The sequence below is a fragment of the Macaca fascicularis genome, chromosome 16, assembly GCF_037993035.2.
Source record: "Macaca fascicularis isolate 582-1 chromosome 16, T2T-MFA8v1.1".
Lineage (NCBI taxonomy): Eukaryota > Metazoa > Chordata > Mammalia > Primates > Cercopithecidae > Macaca > Macaca fascicularis.
The window spans coordinates 43,402,602-43,424,383 of NC_088390.1; the positions used below are offsets into that span (position 1 = coordinate 43,402,602).

The 21,782-nt window shown below is 39.2% G+C and overlaps 1 protein-coding gene across 33 annotated transcripts in view; it reads left to right on the forward strand.

Moving 5' to 3' along the window:
• Positions 1-21,782, forward strand: part of SYNRG (synergin gamma) — a 94,997-nt gene that overhangs the window by 20,006 nt on the left and 53,209 nt on the right. For 12 of the 33 annotated variants that reach the window (XM_074019031.1, XM_015438410.3, XM_005583947.4 and 9 more), the window contains 9 exons: positions 3,080-3,210; positions 4,502-4,607; positions 5,171-5,282; positions 10,717-11,019; positions 12,546-12,779; positions 13,744-13,821; positions 18,232-18,428; positions 19,348-19,596; positions 21,316-21,449. In XM_074019031.1, coding sequence (XP_073875132.1) covers positions 3,092-3,210; positions 4,502-4,607; positions 5,171-5,282; positions 10,717-11,019; positions 12,546-12,779; positions 13,744-13,821; positions 18,232-18,428; positions 19,348-19,596; positions 21,316-21,449 — 1,532 coding nt within the window. In that variant the 5' untranslated portion in view covers positions 3,080-3,091. The remainder of the gene's footprint in view (positions 1-3,079; positions 3,211-4,501; positions 4,608-5,170; positions 5,283-10,716; positions 11,020-12,545; positions 12,780-13,743; positions 13,822-18,231; positions 18,429-19,347; positions 19,597-21,315; positions 21,450-21,782) is intronic. The other 21 variants (XM_074019040.1, XM_074019042.1, XM_074019044.1 and 18 more) reach the window with 3 other exon arrangements.

A 21,782-nucleotide genomic window follows, 5' to 3' on the forward strand; every position in this document is an offset into this window, starting at 1 on the left:
TTCAGATTAAGTCTCTAACCTACCTAGAATTGTTCTTTAGAATCAGCGTGAGGTAGAAGGATGTAATTTTATTATGTTCCATTGTAGTCAGTTGTTCCCAAATCATTTATAAATAGCCCGTTTTTTATTTATTGATTTCTGTGATTATTCCTGTAATATTACACTTCTTTATGTGCTTTGGATTAATTTCTAGGCTCATGTATTTGTCTCATTGCTGCATCTGTCTTTCCTTGCGTCAGTAAATATCTTATGCCTTAATTATCTAGCCTGAGATAAGCATTGATATGTGGTAGTATGGATCATCCTCCTTCTTTTACAGAATTATAACTGATTCATGGTCCTTTGCCCTTCAGTATAATTTTAAGATCAACTTGTCAAAACAAAATTGTTGGGGTTCTAACTGACATGGACACTTTTACTCTTTTAGTCTTAACTGTCATGCTATGCTTCTCAACTTATTGAAATCTTAAGTGCCGTCAGTAGTTTATCAAATGTATCTCAGATTTCTGAGTTCTTTCTTTTGTTATGTCATCCATTCAGTATGTAATTAAAGACTAGTATCTCTTAATCTTTTAGTTTATTTAGATTTCAAAAGTCTATAAAACTTAGTCCCTCCTTTCCAGGTGTAGGGGAAACACAAAATGTCGTTTAGTAAATTTGAATGTTCTTCAAGAGAGGAGTTTGTAAGTAAGAAGGCAATATGCATGACACGTTTCTTTCTTTCATTCTTTGTTATTTTTGTTGAACACTTTGCCTTATTTTTCATCTCTGATTTGGGTAGTTTCTTTTGTATTTTATATACTTTGGGTGAACTGAGTAAAAAAAAAGAAAAATTTAATTCTAGGACTGTGATCCTAATTTTTAGCAGCAAGAGAGCAATACTGTGATTTAAAATAAGTATACACAGCTATCTCCACCCAAGATTTAGAATAGAGAATGTTAGCAATAAAGCAATATTGTGTGTAACTCCAGTTGTAGAGTGCTAGAAACCCTTCAAAAGCATTCCAAGCTGGCTGGGCATCATGGCTCATGCCTGTAATTCCAGCCCTTTGGGAGGCCAAGGTGGGTGGATCACTTGAGGTCAGGAGTTCGAGACCAGCCTAGCCAACCTGGTGAAACCCCATCTGTACTGAAAATACAAAAATTAGCTCGGCGTGGTGGCACATGCCTGTAGTCTTAGCTACTTGGGAGGCTGAGGTGGGAGAATCACTTTAGCCTGGGAGGTGGAGGTTGCAGTGAGCTGAGATTGCACTACTGCATCCCAACTTGGGTGACAGAGTGAGACCCTGTCTCTAAATAAATAAATAAATAGAATTTAATGTGAATCCTCAATGTTTTTCTCTCCGGCATGGTTCAGTGGTTTTTGTATAAGCATGGAGAAGTTGATTAGTTGATTCTAATCAGGGGTGAAGTTTACCAGGAGACCATGTTAAGGAATTGACAATTAAGGGCATTAAGGATATTGACAAGGGCATTTAATATTGAACCCTAGAATCTAAATTGAGCAGGAAGGGAAGTGAGGATATAATGAAGATGATTAATCATGAGAAACGTGGCAAATTAACAGGTGGAACCTACAAAATAAGCCCAGGGAAAAAATAATAAATTAACAGGTGGGAGATATTAATGAGATAGGCGAATTACTGGTCTAGATGAGCTAGAAGGATCAGAAGTGGTGGTCAAGTGTCAGGATGCCTAACATCCAGATTTTGGACATGACACAGTCTTTGGTGCAGATAGATCACGGGTATTACCATGGAATGGGAAGCTGGAATTGTATGTTGGGCATGATTGTGATGAGGAGGCTAAAGACCTAGAAGACCACAGTGTTAGGTGAGTGATCCGTGTTGGTGATTGTTGACGTTACCAAGAGCAGTTGGGAGATAGAATGGAAGATAGCAAAGTCTGAAGTGTACAACTGAAGAGTGAGGAAGTTGAGGGTCAGTAGATGACGTGAACAAGATCGGAGAGTAAATGATGAAGTCTATTACTGAGAAATTAAAATGTATTCAGGTTTTTGAAGGTAGAGAGAGGAGAAAAGGTTTAGAAGAAGCAAGGAAGAATATTCCCCACTTACAGGAAATAGAAAAGTAGCAGTCTCCAAAATGAGAGTGTTTCACGGACAGACTTTAGTTAGGGACAGAAGGGGAACTTTTCAGGGAGAAGGTTGAGTAGTAGAAGAGTTTTCACTCACTAAAAATTAGCCATTTAACTATTATCATTGTCATCACTCTTAATATTAGATTTCGAACCAGGTGCGATGGCACATGCCTGTAGTCCTAGCTACTCTGGGGCTGAGGTGGGAGGATCTCTTGAGCTCAAGAGTTGGAGGCTGCCGTGAGCTGTGATTACACCATTGCACTCCAGCCTGGGTGACACAACGAGACCGTGTCCACTGCACTCCAGCCTGGGCAACAGCGTGAGACTCCGTCTCAAAAAAAAAACAAAAAAAAAACAAAAAAAAAACATAATATTATTACATTTTGTGATTAGCTGTTGTGTTATTCTTATTTCTGGACACTTTAATAAACTTTATAATATTGTATTATGTCATTATTATTGAATATGTTTCTTTCATTTTCTATAAAAGTTTGACTATTAGGCCTTTGATAACATCAAAATATTCATTATCCTCTCATATATATTGGAAAATCAGATTTAATTTCATTTGTGGTATGTTTACCATATGCCAGCCTCTTACCTATTATTGCAAATATGAAAATATATAAGATATAATGCCTCTTCTCAAAGAGGATTAGTGAGCTCACAAGAATGTAATTTGTGGGCATATACTTCCATACTCACACACCAATCAGACTATTAGCAGCAGTCACCTCTGGGACAGTGAAGGGAATGGAGGGCTAGATATTAAGGGGAGCCTTCCATTTTTAGCATCTTTTAATATAATATGTTTATTTGCATATTTGCATCTTATTTGCATCTCTGCATCTTTTAATACAGTATATTTCTATTTTTTACAAATAAAAATATTAATATAGAATTTTTGAAAGTCACATTTTTGTGTGTGATAATTAAAGGGAGAAATTGTGTTTTCTAAGCCTTTGTCTGTTTCTTCTAGGCAGGAATACCAATGGGACCAATGCCAGCAGCGGGAATGCCTTACCTAGGACAAGCACCCTTCCTGGGCATGCGTCCTCCAGGCCCACAGTACACTCCAGACATGCAGAAGCAGTTTGCCGAAGAGCAGCAGTAAGAGATCACCAAAATTAAAGGATAACAAAGATACATTATAGCATCTATCTTAAGAATTGTCTAATAATCTCTAGTGAAGATTTGAAACTAAAACAGTCAAAAGTTGTCTTTAAAACTCTTGGCCGGGCGTGGTGGCTCATGCCTGTAATCCCAGCACTTTGGGAGGCCAAAGCGGGCAGATCACGAGGTCAGGAGGTTGAGACCATCCTGGCTAACACGGTGAAACCCCGTCTCTACTAAAAAATACAAAAAATTAGCCGGGCGTGGTGGTGGGTGCCTATAGTCCCAGCTACTCGGGAGGCTGAGGCAGGGGAATGGCTTGTACCCGGGAGGTGGAGCTTGTAGTGAGCCAAGATGAGCCACTGCACCCCAGCCTGGGCGACAGAGCAAGACTCTGTCTCAAAAAAAAAAAAAAAAAAAACTCTTAAGGCCTGGCCCAGTGGCTCATGCCTATAATCCCAGCACTTTGGGAGGCTGAGGCGGGCAGATTGCTTGAACCCAGGAGTTCGAGGCCAGCCTGAGCAACATGGTGAAACCTTGTCTCTACAAAAAATACAAAATATTAGCTAGGCTTGGTGGCTCATGCCTGTAGTCCCAGCTGCTCAGGAGGCTGAGGTGGGAGGATCACCTGGGCCCCGAGATTGAGGCTGCAGTCAGCCGTGATCATGCCACTGTACTCCAGCTTGGGTAACAGAGTGAGACCCTATTTAAAAACAAAAACAAAAAAGCCTCTTTAAAATACCATTATTACAAGTTTAGAGTCAAAAAGGACCTTAGAGATCCTCTAATTCAACCCTGTTGTTTTATATCTAGTGAAAGTGAAGTCCAGGAAAGTGAAACAACTTGTCAGTCCAGGTAACACAGTTACCAGCAAAGCCTGAACCCAAAGTCAGGCCTCCTGATTCCCAGATCATTACTCTTCTCCTGTATGACACTGCCTTCCCAAGCAGGTTCTTGTTTAATATGCAGAGCAAAGTGTGTTCTTACGTTTGTCTGCCTGTTTTTTGAGAACACTTTTGTATGCAAAAGCTTGTTTCCTCCTCTTGCAAATTAGATGAGAAATAAATTCATATTCATAATTTAGGTAAATCATTATTTAGACTCATGTCAAATATTTTGGAATTAATGTAGTGAGGAAACAGGATTGTCATAAGAAAACTAGATATTTAGCAATGAAATTTACACTTCTAGAAGTGCAACATGATATTGCTGAAACTGTTAGAAATCTGAATATAAAACAGTGTATAATCCTGGGAGCTTGTTTTTTATTAGGTCATTTTTCCTTCAGGAAACGATTTGAACAGCAGCAAAAACTCTTAGAAGAAGAAAGAAAAAGACGCCAGTTTGAAGAGCAGAAGCAAAAGCTCAGACTTTTGAGCAGTGTGAAACCCAAGGTAATACTTCAATACTTCTCTTCACCCAGAACATACACACCCTGAATGTGCCTCTTCCCACTCATTGAGTGGATGTCATCACTGGGGCACCAGCCCAAGCTGGGGCTGTGATTGACTCTTCTCATTTCGGTTTATCTAATTCCTAATGTGAAGGATTTTTCATTTTCTGTGAAGATACACTGTTATTGATGAGAATAGGGTATCAGCCATTATCTTCTCAACTCTTTTTTAGTATCATGGCAATATTTGTAATCTTTTTCTTGGAAAGCAGTAATCCTGAATTCAGTGATATTTCATATTTCTCTTAGAGCCTTCACAGGACACTTAATATCAAACAGGTCTATCCTGAAGTGTTTATATATTGGCCTTGTAATGTTTTTATTTTCTGTAGAGTGTCATTGTTTAGTCATTTACCTGTTTTTCTGACTTGGAGAAGTCATCATCAGAAGTATGTGGTAAAAATATTGGAAGTAGATGAGTATCTGTGCCTTTCTTAATTTGGGAGGGTTTAGGATAGAGTGAGGGATAAGTAATGAAATATACATATATTTGTTGTTTCTTAGACAGGAGAGAAGAGTAGAGATGATGCTTTGGAAGCCATAAAAGGAAATTTAGATGGGTTTTCCAGAGATGCAAAAATGCACCCTACTCCAGCATCGCACCCCAAGAAACCAGGTAGTTTTAAGAGGCATTACATTTTTCTTTTCTTGGAAGGTGATTTACGTAGTCCCTGTTTCTTTACCTCGCCATTATATGTGTGTGTGAAAAGTCAATGCAGAACTCTTCCTTCAAGCTAAGTACAGATTTGGATGTTCTCAAATGTGCAGTGGCTTAAGAGCTGTAGTCTGGATAACAACTGTCTTGGGAGGGAAAAAAACCTGTCTTCTAATTAAATGTCAGTACGACAATTTCACCTGTAAGTTTTCTGTATATAAATATATTAACATTAGTAAAATCTATTCAATCAGAGCAAATGTAATAAATGAGTTTACCATTTAATTCTCATTGTTTTACAGTAATTTTATGAACTAGTTCTGATTTCATTACTTAATGTGATTAAACTTATAAATTCTTAAAATGACTCGTTTCTAAAAATCATGGGTGTAATAATGCTCTTCTTGAAATTTTAGTTTCTCTAATGCATTTCTTTGTAATTTTTATCATCATTTATTGTCAGGTAAGCAAAAAGAAATGTACCTGTTTCAGAAAGCAGGGTAAAGGGATTGGGGGGTGGCGTTTGGTTGTTCTTTTGAACATTTGGCAGTTCAAATGAGTCTTGTATTTGCATAATTGTTACCACATTGTTTTTAAAAATTCAACATTTCAAGTCGGGCGCTGTGGCTCATGCGTGTAATCCCAGCACTTTGGGAGACTGAGGTGGGTGGGATCACTTGAGGTCAGGAGTTTAAGACCAGCCTGGCCAACATGGTGAAACCCTGTCTCTACTAAAAATACAAAAACAGGCCAGGCACGGTGGCTCAAGCCTGTAATCCCAGCACTTTGGGAGGCCGAGACGGGCGGATCACGGGGTCAGGAGATCGAGACCATCCTGGCTAACATGGTGAAACCCCATCTCTACTAAAAAATACAAAAAACTAGCCGGGCGAGGTGGCGGGTGCCTGTAGTCCCAGCTACTCGGGAGGCGGAGGCAGGAGAATGGCGTAAACCCGGGAGGCGGAGCTTGCGGTGAGCTGAGGTCCGGCCAATGCACTCCAGCCTGGGCGACAAAGTGAGACTCCGTCTCAAAAAAAAAAAAAAAAAAATTATCTGGGCATGGTGGTGCGTGCCTGTATTCCCAGCTACTCGGGAAGCTGAGGCAGGAGAATCACTTGAACCCGGGAGGCGGAGGTTACAATGAGCCGAGATCATGCCACTGCCCACTCCAGCTTGGGCGTCAGAGCAAGACTCCATTGCAAAAATTCAAAGTTTTGACATTTTATCAGCTGATTTCAAGAAAACGTACCTAATAGGTGAACAGTTTTCATAAATCATTTAGGCAGCCAAGAAAGTACTACCTTCTGCTGGAAAATGTTACATTGATAAATTTTATCTTGAACTCTTGTATTATAGTACCTTTCATGGTTGATATCAAGAAGGAATAATCACAGGCATAGTAACCAGTTCTTGATTTTCCGGGACAACTTTTACTCTGTTCTGTTAATTTCACTTAAGATTCCCATTCCAAAAGTATGCCCCAAAATAAAATATACAAGATTGAAAAGAAAACAGATATTAGCAATCAGGCTGAGATTAGAAAGGAAAAATACACCTAAAAATGAAAATTATAAGTTGAATAAGCTAGTCAAGGAGTAATTCAAGAATATATATTGGAAGTTAATACTAAAACTGGACCTAGGCTGGAGGTTAGGAAAAGGAGAGAAAGGCAGTCAGGAGTTCAAGACCAGCCTGGCCAACATGGTGAAACCCCATCTCTACTAAAAATACAAAAAATTAATTGGGCATGGTGGCACATGCCTATAATCCCAGTCACTTGGTAGGCTGAGGCAGGAGAATAGCTTGAACCTGGGAGATAGAGGCCGCAGTGAGTCAAGACTGCGCCACTGCACTCCAGCCTGGACGACAGAGTGAGACTCCATCTGAAAAAAACAAAAAACCAAAAACCTAGTCGTAAAGTATTTATAAAAAGAGTGTCCAGCCATTCTACCACCAAAGGCACCTTTTAAATTTCTCTTTATAGATTGTTTATCTAAAATGCTGAATACTGAATATACAAACTATATTGATCATATAAATTTTTTTTTTTGAGACAGGGTCTCACTCTATTGCCCAGGCTGGAGTGCAGGGACATGATCACAGCTCACTGCAGCCATGACTTCCCAGGCTCAGACAATCCTCCCACTTCAACCTCACGAGTAACTGGGACCACAGATGCACACCACCACACCTAGCTAATTTTTGTATTTTTTGTAGAGACGAGATTTCACCATGTTGCCCAGGCTGGTCTCAAACTCCTGGGCTCAAGCAGTCCACCTGCTTTAGCTTTCCAAAGTGCTAGGATTACAGGTGTGAGCAACTGTGCCTGGCCCATCATATAACTTTTATACTTCTTTTTAATCATACACATTAGCTGCTAGAGTTGGTATGGGCCAAAATATATTCCACATAGAATTCACACATTCTAGCCAAATGCAAAGAAACATTGGTTTGGTCATTATAGTATATCCCAAGTAAATAGTCAGGGTCCATTTAAAAAATATTTTAAGTAGCTGGGAACCCAAATTGAGAACCTAATTGTTGGGAGACTTGGAATATAATGTGGGAGGGCTTTTTCTTTTTAAAACAAACTTAATTAAGGCAATAATTTTGCATATTTTGCATCTTCTTAGAACTTTCAGTGCATCCAGGTTTTGTTTCATTGATCCTAGAGAGAGGAAAGAAGTATGCAGGGTCTCCATTTTTCAAATGAGAGCCATTTCTTTAAAAAAAAGACTACTCCTAAGCTTCAAGTCAGTGAAGAAAAAAAGACTACTTATTGTGACAATAGACTTTAGTCATATTAAAGCAATTCAAAGTAATTTAAAATGTGGGGAGGCTGGGCGCAGTGGCTCACACCTGTAATCCCAGCACTTTGGGAGGCCGAGGTGGACAGATCACCTGAGGTCAGGAGTTCGAGACCAGCCTGACCAGTCTGGAGAAACTCCATCTCTACTAAAAATACAAAATTAGCCAGGTGTGGTGGCATATGCCTGTAATCCCAGCTGATATTCAGGAGGCTGAGGTAGAACCCAGGAGGTGGAGGTTGCTGTGAGCGGAGATCACACCGTTGCACTCTAGCCTGGGCAACAGAGCGAGACTCTGTCTCAAAAAAAAAAAAAAAAAAAAAATCTGGGGCCAGGCGTGGTGGTGCACACCTGTAATCCAGCTACTTGGGAGGCTGAGGCAGAAGAATTGCTTGAACCTGGGAGGCAGAGGCTGCAGTGAGCTGAGATTGCGCCACTGCACTCCAGCCTGGGTGACAGAGCTAGACTCCATCTCAGAAAAACAAAAACAGAAACAAAACAAAGAAGGTGAGACGTGGTGGCTCACATCTGTAATCCCAAAACTTTGGGAGACCAAGGCAGGCAGATCATGTGAATTCAGGAGTTCGAGACCAGCCTGGCCAATATGGTGAAACCCTGTCTCTACTAAAAATACAAAAATTAGCCGGGCGTGGTGGTGGGCGCCTATAGTCCCAGCTACTTGCGAGGCTGAGGCACGAGAATGGCTTGAACCTGGGAGGCAGAGGTTGCAGTGAGCTGAGATCATGCCACTGTACTCTAGCCTGGTTGACAGAGGGAGACCCAGTCTCATATAATAATAATAATAGTAGTAGTAACAATAATACATGTAAAGATGCAACAATAAAATAGTATTGTTAAAGAGCTTCATGTTAAATGTAGCCCCAGTCGAGCAGGTTCATTACATAAGTGAATTTTACATTTAATAATAAAAAGCCACAGTGACATTTGTATCATTTAGTGCCAAAAATCTTTTAAAGGTAGTCGTAGTCTTCAGGCAGGATTTACTTTCTTAAATTGACTGTTATTGTTTGATTCAGCACTTTATATATCCTAATGTTGATGCTTTTCACAAGAAAATATCACCTTAATAATGTGTTTAATATTCTTGTCTTGGCCAGGCATGGTGGCTCAGCCTGTAATCCCAGTGCTTTGGGAGGCCAAGGTGGGTGGCTTACCTTAGGTCAGGAGTTCAAGACCAGCCTGGCCAGTACGGTGAAATCCCTGTCTCTACTAAAAATACAAAAATTGGGCTGGGTGTGGTGGCTCACACCTGTAATCCCAGCACTTTGGGTGGTTGAGGCGGGCAGATCACAAGGTCAGGAGTTCGAGACCAACCTGGCCAATATGGTGAAACCCCATCTCTACTGAAAATACAAAAATTAGCCGGGCATGGTGGTTGCTACTTGGGAGGCTGAGGCAGAAGAATTGCTTGAACCCAGGAGGCGGAGGTTGTCATGAGCCAAGATCACGCCATTGCACTCCAGTCTGGGCGACAGAGCAACAGTCTGGGTGACAGAGCAAGATTCCATCACACACACACACACACACACACACACAAACACAAAAACAAAAATTAACTGGGCATGGTGGTGCGTACCTGTAGTCCCAGCTACTCAAGAGGCTGAGGCAGAAAAATCTCTTGAACCTGGGGAACAAAACAGAGGTTGCAGTGAGCTGAGCTCATGCCATTGCACTCTAGCCTGGGCATCACAGAGAGATTCTATCTCAAAAAAAAAAAACAAGTTCTTTTGTAATTTTTATTCCTCATATGGTAACTTTACTGAAATATGATCTATGCAAGTGTGTGGATCAAGCATGATATTTCAAAAATTACAGGTTTGTATTGTGCATTATTTCTTACTGAATTTCTTAATAAATAATGAAATTTAGTCATCATGGTATATATCTGTCCAAAATGTATTCAGCACTATATAGGTAGGTTTTCTTACATCTGATGTGTATTGGTTTGAGATAATATTATCTAGATAAACAGATCATTTTGACTTCAAAAATAATCGTCACTTTGATGTAAAGCATCAATGGTCTCAGGGGAAAAATTATTAATCTAATGAAAGAAAGAAAGACTGTCAAGGCCAGGAGCTCGAGACCAGCGTGGGCAACATAGTGAGACACCATCTCTATGAAAAAAAAAGAAAGGAAGAATTAGCTGGGTATGCTGGCATGTACCTATATTCCTAGCTACTCAGGAGGCTGAGGCTGGAGGATCGCTTGAGCCCAAGAGTTTGAGGCTGCTATGATTATGAGCTGTGAGCATGCCACAGCACTCTGGCCTAGGTCCTGTCTGTGAAATAAATCAATAGATACATACATTTTTAGTTTTGCCTTTTTTGAACCACATGCAAAATAGCTATTAAAATTCCCCTTTAGAAAGACATAATATTGTGTATAGACATCAAAGTGTTTTACATGCATCATATAATTCCATTTGACTATTGTTACTTGTTATTTCTTGTTCACCTCCCTGTTTATGTTTCAATATATTCTTTTGCAATTGTACTACATCTTAATTCCTTTTTCTCTGTTGGTTTCCATTTTTGTGTGTTTCATTGCCATTTTCCATTTTGCAGATTGCCCCACATCATCTCATTCTACTAAAACTGTCTCCCCATCACCTGCCTTTCTTGATGAAGAAGAATTCAGTGACTTTATGCAGGGACCTGTTGAAGTTCCCCCATGTGGGCCTTCTTCCACGTCCCAGCCCTTTCAGTCTTTCCACCCCTCCACCCCACTTGTCCAGTTGCATACACAGAAGGCTGGGACACAGCCTCTCCCTCCAGGTCAGAGTCCAGTGCCTTTTGCCTTACATGGTGTCCCTGGGCAAATTCCTTACTTCTCTACTGCTTCAGCCTCACACAGTGTACCAAAAGCAGGTAACTCTTAGCATTATTAATGAAAATATTCTTAAGATATCCTGGGATAACTTATTTATGTTATATAAGTAGAATAATCCAGTGATGTTGGCAAATAAACATGTACATGAATGTATGACTGCTGTTGAAATTCAACAAACAAGTGTTCTAGATTTTTAAGTTCTGGGGTCTTCACATTCCGGAAAGGTGATTTAAAAGTTTTGCTCCTCAAGTAGGAGCACTTTAAACTGCCTTATAACTTTAAAAGAAATCTTCTGATTTTTCTGGAAGATTGTTGTTTGGGAGATTCACCAATATCATTTTCTTAAGAATAAGGAGCTAGGAAAGGCTTCTTTAGAAAGTACTCTTTCAGCTTCAGTGACAGGGCACTTGGGGGCAGAAGCCCGGGTTGTTCATTTACTATCAGTTTGTCCTTGATGTGCCTTAGATTTTGTCATCTGTAAAATGAGTAGAGACAGCTACACATCCTGGCTGGAGACAGGGTGCTGGGAGGGATCTTGGCAGACATGTACTCAGTCCAGACTTTCTCATTTGATGGATGTGAAAACAGACCAAGAGGTGATGATGATGTCACTGGCCAGAGGCCTCCCTAGGAGTTAGTGAAAGTGTTATCTTATGTAGGTTGTCAGATTTCAAAGGTAGTGCTCCTTCTTCCACTATACTCTTCCACCTACTGTCTCATAGAATTCTTTAGAATCACAGTAGATAATTATGTTTACATTCTCTAAAATCTCTAATAGTCTCTCAAGTCCTATACAAATGTGCAATAATTGAATTATTTCAACGTTTACATTTTTTTATTTTTTGAGACAGAGTCTTGCAGTATCGCCCAGGCTGGAGTGCAATGGCTTGATCTCAGCTCACTGCAACCTCTGCCTCCTGGGTTCAAGTGATTCTCCTGCCTCAGCCTCCCGAGTAGCTGAGATTACAGGCACCTGCCACCATGCCTGGCTAATTTTTTGTATTTTTAGTAGAGGTGGGGTTTCACTATGTTGGTCAGGCTGGTCTTGAACTTCTGACCTTGTGATCTGCCTGCCTTGGCCTCCCAAAGTGCTGGGATTGCAGGCTTGAGCCACGGCGCCTAGCCACAGTGTTTACATTATATGTGGCAGGGCCTCCCTTTAGAATATGGAGGTGAGCTGGGCACCGTGGCTCACGTCTGTAATCCCAGCACTTTGGAAGGCTGAGGTGGGTAGGTCACCTGAGGTCAGGAGTTCGAGACCAGCCTGGCCAACATGACGAAACCCTGTCTCTACTAAAAATACAAAAATTAGCTGGGCTTGGTGGTGGGCGCCTATAATCTTAGCTACTCAGTAGGCTGAGGCGGGAGAATCGCTTGAACCTGGGAGGCAGAGGTTGCAGTGAGCTGAGATCATGCCAGTACACTATAGCCTGGGCGACAAAGTAAGACTCTGTCTCAAAAAAAAAAAAAAAAAGAATATGGGGGTGGAGATGGATGATTGAAAAGATTAGACATGTACACATATACAGTTATATATAAATAATCCTTCGTGCTGTTTGTTTAGGCCCTTCCTTGGAGGAGAAGTTCCTAGTATCTTGTGATATAAGTACATCTGGGCAGGAACAAATTAAATTAAATACTTCTGAAGTTGGCCACAAAGCCCTAGGCCCAGGTTCCAGTAAGAGCCATCCCAGTGTAACGGCCAGTAACGGGGGTGCTGTAGATGGATGTGTAAGTGGTACCACCACTGCAGAGGCAGAAAAGACTTCAGATCAAAACCTGTCAATTGAAGAGAGTGGTGAGCTCGTGAAACATTCAGCAAAAAACTTGTTTAACCAAACGTTGCTCAAATGCTAACACCTTAAGCATTAATCTTCAAATGAATGCTGCTTGATTTTGCTAATTGAAATTTTGCTTGAAATATATTTAATGCATTCCTTTCTCCAATTAACCCCTAAGATTTTGCTCTGAATTCTTTCAACACACTGTTACTCGTTTTTTAAAATGATTTTGATAACTGGTTTTCTTAATTGGAATCATTTCTGATTTAAAATTTTCTTTCCTTTTATTTTATAAAAACTCTCTTTTTTTCCATTTATACTTTGTCTTCTTCCATAAAGGTTGAAAAGTTAAAATGTAACTGGAAAAGTCACCAATGAGAATATAATCTTGCTTTGTCTACAATAAATCATATGCACCACTGCCTAAAATATCTAAATTTTATAAATTCAACCCTCAGAAATGAATTAGAATGTGGGCAGCCTAGGAGGCAAACTTTTGGGAGGATATTTCACTGGACAAAAAGCCCCCAAAAGTCCTGTATATTTAAAACATCTGTATCATATGTAGATTAAAAAAAAAAAAAGAATGAAACTTTGCAAAGAAGCACTAGTAAAAACTGCAAGTAAAGCTTGGACAATTAAATATTTTTAGATACATAATTTTAAACTATCATCTATCATTTTTTTCCTTAATTTGTAATACATGTTAAATGGTGCAAGGCTTATATGATTTAGAATATTGAATTGATACATTTTAGATTTTGTATAATTTACTCTTTAGGACATAGTTAACGTACAAGAGTTGCTTAGAAACCAAATATTTTATTCTGAATCTGGGGCGGGGGGACCAAATATTTTAATTGTATTGGTGACTTTTTTTAGTGTCTCCAGCCAATGCTGTTTATAAAGAACCATGACTCAGTGTGATTTCACCATCTTCTCCATGGACCACTGTATACATTGATGTTTCTTATCTTCTAGGTGTGGGAGTATTTCCCTCACAGGATCCTGCTCAGCCCAGAATGCCTCCTTGGATTTACAATGAGAGTTTGGTTCCAGGTAAAAAAGCCCAGGATTCCCATCTGGATATTTTGCTATAAAGATTGTAAATGTAGTTGTAAATATTTACTGTCGTAGTTACAAAATATGCAGGAGGAATTGTGACTTTTCTTTTTTTCTTAAAGAGTACAGAAATTAAATAAATGTCGTGTTTCATAAGACTGCCTCATGTATGGAATAACTATATAAATGAAGGAGAATAGTTTTGTGTTAATGTTTTATCAGCCATCATACTTCAATTTCTAAAAGCTCTTTTAGATTTATTATGCTTTAATGGACATTATCAAATATTTAGTTCAGCGATTAATAACATCAAGAATTTTACTAAAATATTTAATGTCATTTTCTGAATTCTTAGTTTATATTTTTAAAAATATTATTTCTATGACTTATTTGTCATGTAATACTATATGAAATAAAAGACCATGTGGGATCTTTTTTTTCCACGTTGGAAGATGTGAAGGATAGTGTTTACTTTTTTTTTTTTTTTTTTTTTGAGACAAGGTCTTACTATGTCACCCAGGCTGGAGTGCAGTGACACAATCTTGGCTCACTGCAGCCTTGACCTCCCCAGGCTCAGACAATCCTCCCACCTCAGCCTCTCTAGTAGCTGGGACTACAGGTGCGTGCCACTACGCCCAGCTAATTTTTGTATTTTTTTGTAGAGACGGGTTCTCACCGTGTTGCTCAGGCTGGTCTCAAACTCCTGGGCTCAAGTGATCTACCTGCCTCGGTCTCCCAAAGTGCTGCGATTACGAGTGTGAGCCACTGCACCCGGCCTACTTTTTCTTTACATATATTTTTACTGCTGAGCCAAAAAGAAAAAAAAAAAGAAAAGAAAATCCTTAAAGTGCATTTTCTTCTTTAAACCAAAAAAAATTTATTTTTAATTTTTATGGCTACATAAGTGTATATTTTTATGGAGTACATGAGATATTTTGATACAGACATGCAATATGTAATAATCACATCAGGGTAGATAGGGTATCCATTACCTCAAGCATGTATTACTTCTTTGTGTTATGAACGTTCCAATTGTTATTTTTTTCTTAAAATAATTATTTTAATGAAGTATTCAAAATAATTTTAAACATCTGATCAGTAAGATTAGACACAAATGAGTATGCTGCACAAATTATTGTTGACTGTAGCTACCTTGTAGTGCTATCAAATTCTAGATCTTATTCCTCCTATCCAACTATATTTTTATGCCTATTAACCATCCCCATTATTCCCCCCTCCCCACTACCATTCTCAGCCTCTGGAAACCATCATTCTATTCTCTGTCTCCATGAGTTCAGTTGTTTTAATGTTTAGCTTCCACAAACAAATGAGAATATGTGAAGTTGGTCTTTCTATGCTTGACTTATTTCTCTTAATATAATGTCCTCTAGTTCCAACCATGTTGTTGGAAATGACAGGATCTCAATTTTTTTATGGCTCAATTTTGCTCCACTGTGTATATGTACCACATTTTCTTTATCCATTCGATAAAGTGTCTGTCAACGGACACTTAGGTTGCTTTTGAATCTTGGCTTATAAATTAGTACAGCCACTGTGGAGAAACCTTTATACTGTTCTCCATAGTGGCTATACTAATTTACATTCCTACCAACAGTGTGTGAGGGTCCCCTTTTCTCCACATCCTCACCAGCATTCGTTATTGCTTGTCTTTTGGATAAAAGCCATTTTAAGTGGGGTGAGATGATATTTCATTGTAGTTTTGATTGACATTTCTCTGATGATCAGTTATGTTGAGCCCCTTTACATAAGCCTGTTTGCCATTTGCATGTCTTCTTTTGAGAAATGCCTGTTCAGTTGTCTTGCCCATTTTAAAATCAGATTGTTAGCTTTTTTTTCTATTGAGTTGTTTGAGCTTCTTATATATTTTGGTTTTAATCCCCTGTCATATGGATGGTTTACAGATATTTTCTCCCGTTCTATGTGTTGTCCATTTTTTGATTGTTTCCTTTGCAGTGCAAAAGCTTTTTAACTTGATGTGATCCCATTTGTCCATTTTGGCTTTGGTTGCCGTTATTTTTGGGTTATTACTCAAGACATCTTGCCCAGATCAATGTCCTGGAGAGTTTCCCTAAGTTTTCTTTTAGTAGTTTCGTAGTTTCTGGTCTTACATTTAAAAGTCTTTAATTCATTTCGATTTGAGTTTTGTATTGGATGTGGGATGGAGTCTAGTTTTATTCTGCATATGGATATCCAGTTTTTCCAGCACCATTTATTGAAGAGACCCTTCCCAATGTATATTCTTGGCACCTTTCTGAAAAATGAGTTCACTGTGGATGTGTGGATTTATTTCTGGGTTCTCTATTCTGTTCCATTGGTCTCTGTGTCTGTTTTTATGTTATTACTATGTTGTTTTGGTTACTATAGCTTTGTGGTATAATTTGAAGTCAGGTAATATACAGTAATGTACTGTAATTCCTCCAGTTTTGTTCTTTTTGCTCAGAATGGCTTTGGCTATTCTGGGTCCTTTGTGGTACCATATAACTTTTAGGATTATGTTTTCTGTTTCTGTGAAGAATGTAATTGGTATTGATAGGGATTGCATTGAATCTGTGCTACCCATTGCTTTGGGTACTATGGACATTTTAACAACATTGATTCTTCCAAAACATGAACATGGAATATTTCTCTACTTTTTTATGTCTCCTTCAATTTCTTGCATTAATGTTTTATAGTTTTCATTCAAATGCATTTTCTGATACTACTCATAATGACAAAAGGCTGATTGTTACCAAAATCGTATGTACAATTCAACTGTACATAAAAATAATGGCTTTTCTTCCAAATGCCTATTAGACAGTTTGTATCTTTTCTTCTTCTCTGTCCCCAAGCCAAACGAAATCTAGATCTTGGTATGTTTTGGAGTTTTATCCATTTTCTGCCAGTTTGTATTACTTTCTCCCTCTTCCTTCCAAACATACATGCACATATACTTTCTAGTCAAAACATGTATTTTTTTTTTTTTTTTTTTTTTTTTTGAGATGGAGTCTCTGTCACCCAGGCTGGAGTGCAGTGGCACGATCTTGACTCACTGCAACCTCTGCCTCCCGGGTTGAAGCAATTCTCCTGCCTCAGCCTCCCGAGTACCTGGGGCTACAGGCATACACCACCACACCTGGCTAATTTTTTTTTATTTTTAGTAGAGATGGGATTTCACCATATTGGCTAGGCTGGTCTCGAACTCCTGACCTAGTGACTCGCCCACCTTGGCATCCCAAAGTGCTGGGATTACAGGCATGAGCCACCACAGCCGGCCAAAAATATGTGTTCTTATGGAGAGCCGACTAACCTGTAATCCATACTTATAATCCCAGATGTAAAATTTTTGTTTTAAACAGTTTCTCTGTCCACCTTAGCCCTACTAACTTTCATCTCCCTAACTAAGCTTGCTAGATTTAGTAAATAACCATACAGGATGCCCAGTTAAATTTGAATTTCAGGTAAAAAGCAAATAATTTTTTAGTATAAGTATGTCCCATGCAATATTGGCATTCTTTATTTTAGCCCTGTCTCTAACAACATTTCCCACTTGGTCCTTTGGAAAACCCATGTTATTATCAAAAACTCACCAACCGTACCCCCTTTTTAAGACACTTGTTCTGCTTCCTCACCCTAACAGAAACTGGGTCTTTCCTTAAAGGTTGTATTTCCATAGCACCTTCTCCAATGGTGTTTTCTCTCACAGCCTCTAATTTACTGGAGGAGAGTGATGTTGGTATAATTCTTACTTCCTGTTGCTCTTTTCAAACTGTTCCCACCATCATTACTCTACTGCTTCTCTTGTAATATCCAAAGCATGCTGTCTTGTTACAATCTTCTACTGAATTATAAGACTTTGTCTTACCTCTAGCCCTAAACTTTATCTTTAGTACCAAGCTCCAGACTCTTAATTGTCTGCTGGACATTTCCACTTGAATATCTCAATTTTTTTTTTCTTTTTTTTTGAAACGGAGTCTCACTGTTTCCCAGGCTGAAGTGCAGAGTGCAGAGTTGCAATCTTGGCTCACTGCAACCTTTGTCTCGGGGTTCAAGCGATTCTCCTGCCTCAGCCTCCTGAGTAGCTGGGCCTACAGGCACATGCCACCACGCCTGGCTAATTTTTGTATTTTTAGTAGAGATGGGCTTTCACTATGTTGCCCAGACTGGTCTCGAACTCCTGACCTCAGATGATCTGCTGGCCTTGGCCTCCCAAGTGCTGAAAGATTATAGACGTGAGCCACCATGCCCAGCCGCACTGGAATATGTTTAAAGCAGTTTAAACCCTGACATGGCTTTGGTTCTATTAAAGCAGTTTGATTGAAGATTATTCTTGTATACCAACAATGGCACCCCCAAAAATGAATCACTTGGAATGTGTTTCCATTTGTAATCTGGTCTTTCCTTTAATAGATGCCTATAAGAAAATCTTAGAAACCACAGTGACTCCAACCGGAATAGATACTGCCAAACTGTATCCCATTCTGATGTCATCTGGGCTTCCCAGGGAAACTCTTGGACAGATATGGGCCTTAGCTAATCGAACTACACCTGGCAAACTTACAAAAGAAGAACTTTATACTGTTCTAGCCATGATAGCGGTAACACAGGTAAACCATGTTTCTTAAGTTAGATCAAATAACTTTATTAGTATAAATTGCAAGGATATGAAATCTTTTTCACTACATTGTGTAACTCCTTGTACATTAAAATTTAGATCATTTTCAGGATATAGTACTTCAAAAATGTAGAGTTTATATGATGTGCATAATAGCAAGTTATTCCTTTGTTTAAAGACCTTTTGTTTTGGTTTGTTTTTGAGACTGAGTCTCACTCTATTGCCCAGGCTGGAGTGCAGTGGTGCGATCTCAGCTTACTGCAGTTTCCACCTCCCGGGTTCAAGTGATTCTCCTGCCTCAGCCTCCCAAGTAGCTGGGATTACAGGCACCTGCCGCCATGCCTGACTAATTTTTATATTTTTAGTAGAGATGGGGTTTCACCATGTTGGCCAGGCTGGTCTCGAACTCCTGACCTCAAGTGATCCACCTGCCTCGGCCTCCCAAAGTGCTGGGATTACAGGTGTGAGCCACCATGCCTGGCCTAAAGACTTTTAATATATTAACATTCTCTGAACTTGAAAGTTAGTCAGTAATAGGTGAAATTACTCTGTCTTTTGAAGTTTTCTCTAAAATTTCATAGATATAAAGTATTCTTAGTCTGGTAAAAATTTTTCTTTTATTGCAAAGTCATTTAAAATAAAATTTAAAAGATCATATAGAATTAACCTATAGAATTAACCAAATGTGTCAGAAAGTGAAAATGTCAGAACTCATATGTGTTGGCCATTTCTTTGTTAAGTATTAGGTTTGCATTGACCTTGTAACTTTTTTTCTTAAATCAAATTCATGAGTTTTGAGAGTAGGAGTGGAAACATGCAAAGGCTACAGATTTTTACCTTTCGGTCTCTGCCAGATTTCGACCGTATGTGGTTTACAACCCCCTAATCCATTTTCTTTCTATCATTTGTAGAGGGGCGTTCCTGCAATGAGTCCTGATGCTTTAAACCAGTTCCCAGCAGCTCCTATTCCAACTTTAAGTGGTTTTTCTGTGACTCTGCCTGCACCGGTGAGTCAGCCAACCGTGATACCTTCAGGCCCTGCGGGCTCCATGCCCCTCAGCCTTGGACAGCCAGTCATGGGTATTAACCTTGTTGGACCAGTGGGTGGAGCTGCAGCCCAGGCTTCTAGTGGTTTCATACCAACCTTCCCTGCAAATCAGGTAAATGAAGAAGCTGTGCATATTTCAAGTAATCACTGAAAGTGAATCTGGGCACCATTTTTTCCAGGGATACATAGAGTAGGTTACTGGATTATAGGGAGCACATTTAAATTCTTAGGTTGTATCTTTCAGAAAAACTGCTAAACCTGAAATTAAAATACTTTAGTTTTTCACTTCTCAGATTAGCAAAAATGTTTGAAGTATATAATATTTAATGTCATTGAAAAAGTAGGGTAAAAGTGACTAATACACTCTAGGCTTCTTGGTACAGCCTTGTTGAAAGGCAGGCTTGGCAATAGTTATCAAAATTCTACATGTCAAGCTGGGCGTGGTGGTGTGTACCTATAGTACCAGCTACTCCAGAGGCTGAGGCAGGAGGATCACTTGATCCCAGGGGTTCAAGTCTGCAGTAAGCTATGGTTATGATCACACCATTGCACTCCAGCATGGCAACAGAAGGAGACTCAGTTTAAAAAAAAAAAAAAAAGCCTCAGCATGTCTGTATCTTCTCTCCTAGCAGTCACATTATTAGAAATCTATCCTAAGAAATAGTTACTCAAATTAGCAAAGATACGTAAGAATTTTTGTTGTAATATTGTTTGTTAGAGTAAAAAGTGGAAATAGCTAAATATCCAACAGGAGGAGAAAGGTTAAATAAATTTCAGTTCATTCACACAGTGGTGGTAATCTTTAAACTGAGTAAGATAGAGCTACATGTACTGCATGGAAATGTATCTTTGTTATATAGTTAAGAGTATAGAGCAATATAGTGTAATCTCATTTTTCTTTAAAACAAATGAGCTGTTAACAATACTTCTGGAGTGTGGGATTAGGAGTCAGTGTCCACTCTTTGTACATGTATGTGATTGGTTATGATGAGCTTGTGTCACTTAATTTGCAAACATGCGTGATGTATCTATATGTCTTTTTTTTTTTTTTAAGCATTTTGACCTTTTTAATTTTTTTTTTTTTTTTTTTTGAGATAGAGTCTTGCTGTGTTGCCCAGGCTGGAGTGCAGTGGTGTGATCTTGGCTCACTGTAACCTCTGCCTCCCAGGTTCAAGCCATTCTCCTGCCTTAGCCTGCCAAGTAGCTGGGATTACAGATACCCACCACCACACCCAGCTAGATATGTCTTTTAAAGATGGCAGGCACTTAGTAACCCAATGAATGTCATTCAGCTATTTTTAAAATGTATAGATTAGTTTTTTGTTTGTTTGTTTGTTTTCAGCCAGACTCTTGCTCTGTCGCCCAGCGGGGCTGGTGTGCAGTGGCACAATCTTGGCTCACTGCAACCTCCGCCTCCTGGGTTCAAGTGAGTCTCCTGCCTCAGCCACCCGTGTAATTGGGACTACAGACACATGCCACCATGCCCAGCTAATTTTTGTATTTTTAGTAGAGATGGGGTTTCGCCGTGTTAGCCAAACTGGTCTCGAACTTCTGACTTCAGGAGATCTGCCCACCTCGGCCTCCCAAAGCGCTGGGATTACAGACGTGAGCCACTGCGCCCAGCCTAGATTAGCTATTTAAACCAATTTTTTACCATTTGGACCAGAGAGTATCTAAAAATACAAAACAGTATTCCTGCCTTAAGCACTTGAGTTAATGTATCTAAACTGAGAAATTTTAAGGACAGTCTTTGAAATTGACTGTTGGAGATTTGTTGTGTATTTATTTTGTCAGTCAGTGCTATTTATTTAAATATCCTTTATAAACCTAGGTAGTAAAGCCAGAAGAAGATGACTTCCAGGATTTTCAAGATGCTTCTAAGTCAGGATCCCTTGATGACTCATTCAGTGATTTCCAAGAGTTGCCTGCTTCTTCAAAAGCAAGTAACTCCCAGCATGGAAACAGGTAGAAAAGAGTTTAATATATTTAACATTGTATTTAACCATTAAGAAAGAGACATCCATAATAGGAAGGCTAGGTGTGAGAAATTTAAAAATTAAGACTCCTTACTCTACTACTTTCTGTGATTATTCCTTCTGTATTAATACTTTTACTCTCCAAACTTCTCTCTTTTGTCCACCTTAAACTTCAGCTCCTACTGTTTCCTCTAAGTACGCACCTACCTGGCAATATTCTTTTTTACCTGTGCCAAACCTTTATTATAGCTAGAGCACCTGTGCAGTGATGACTTCATGTTCCTGTATTAAAGCAAGGTCTTCAACTGTTGAAAAGTTTTTT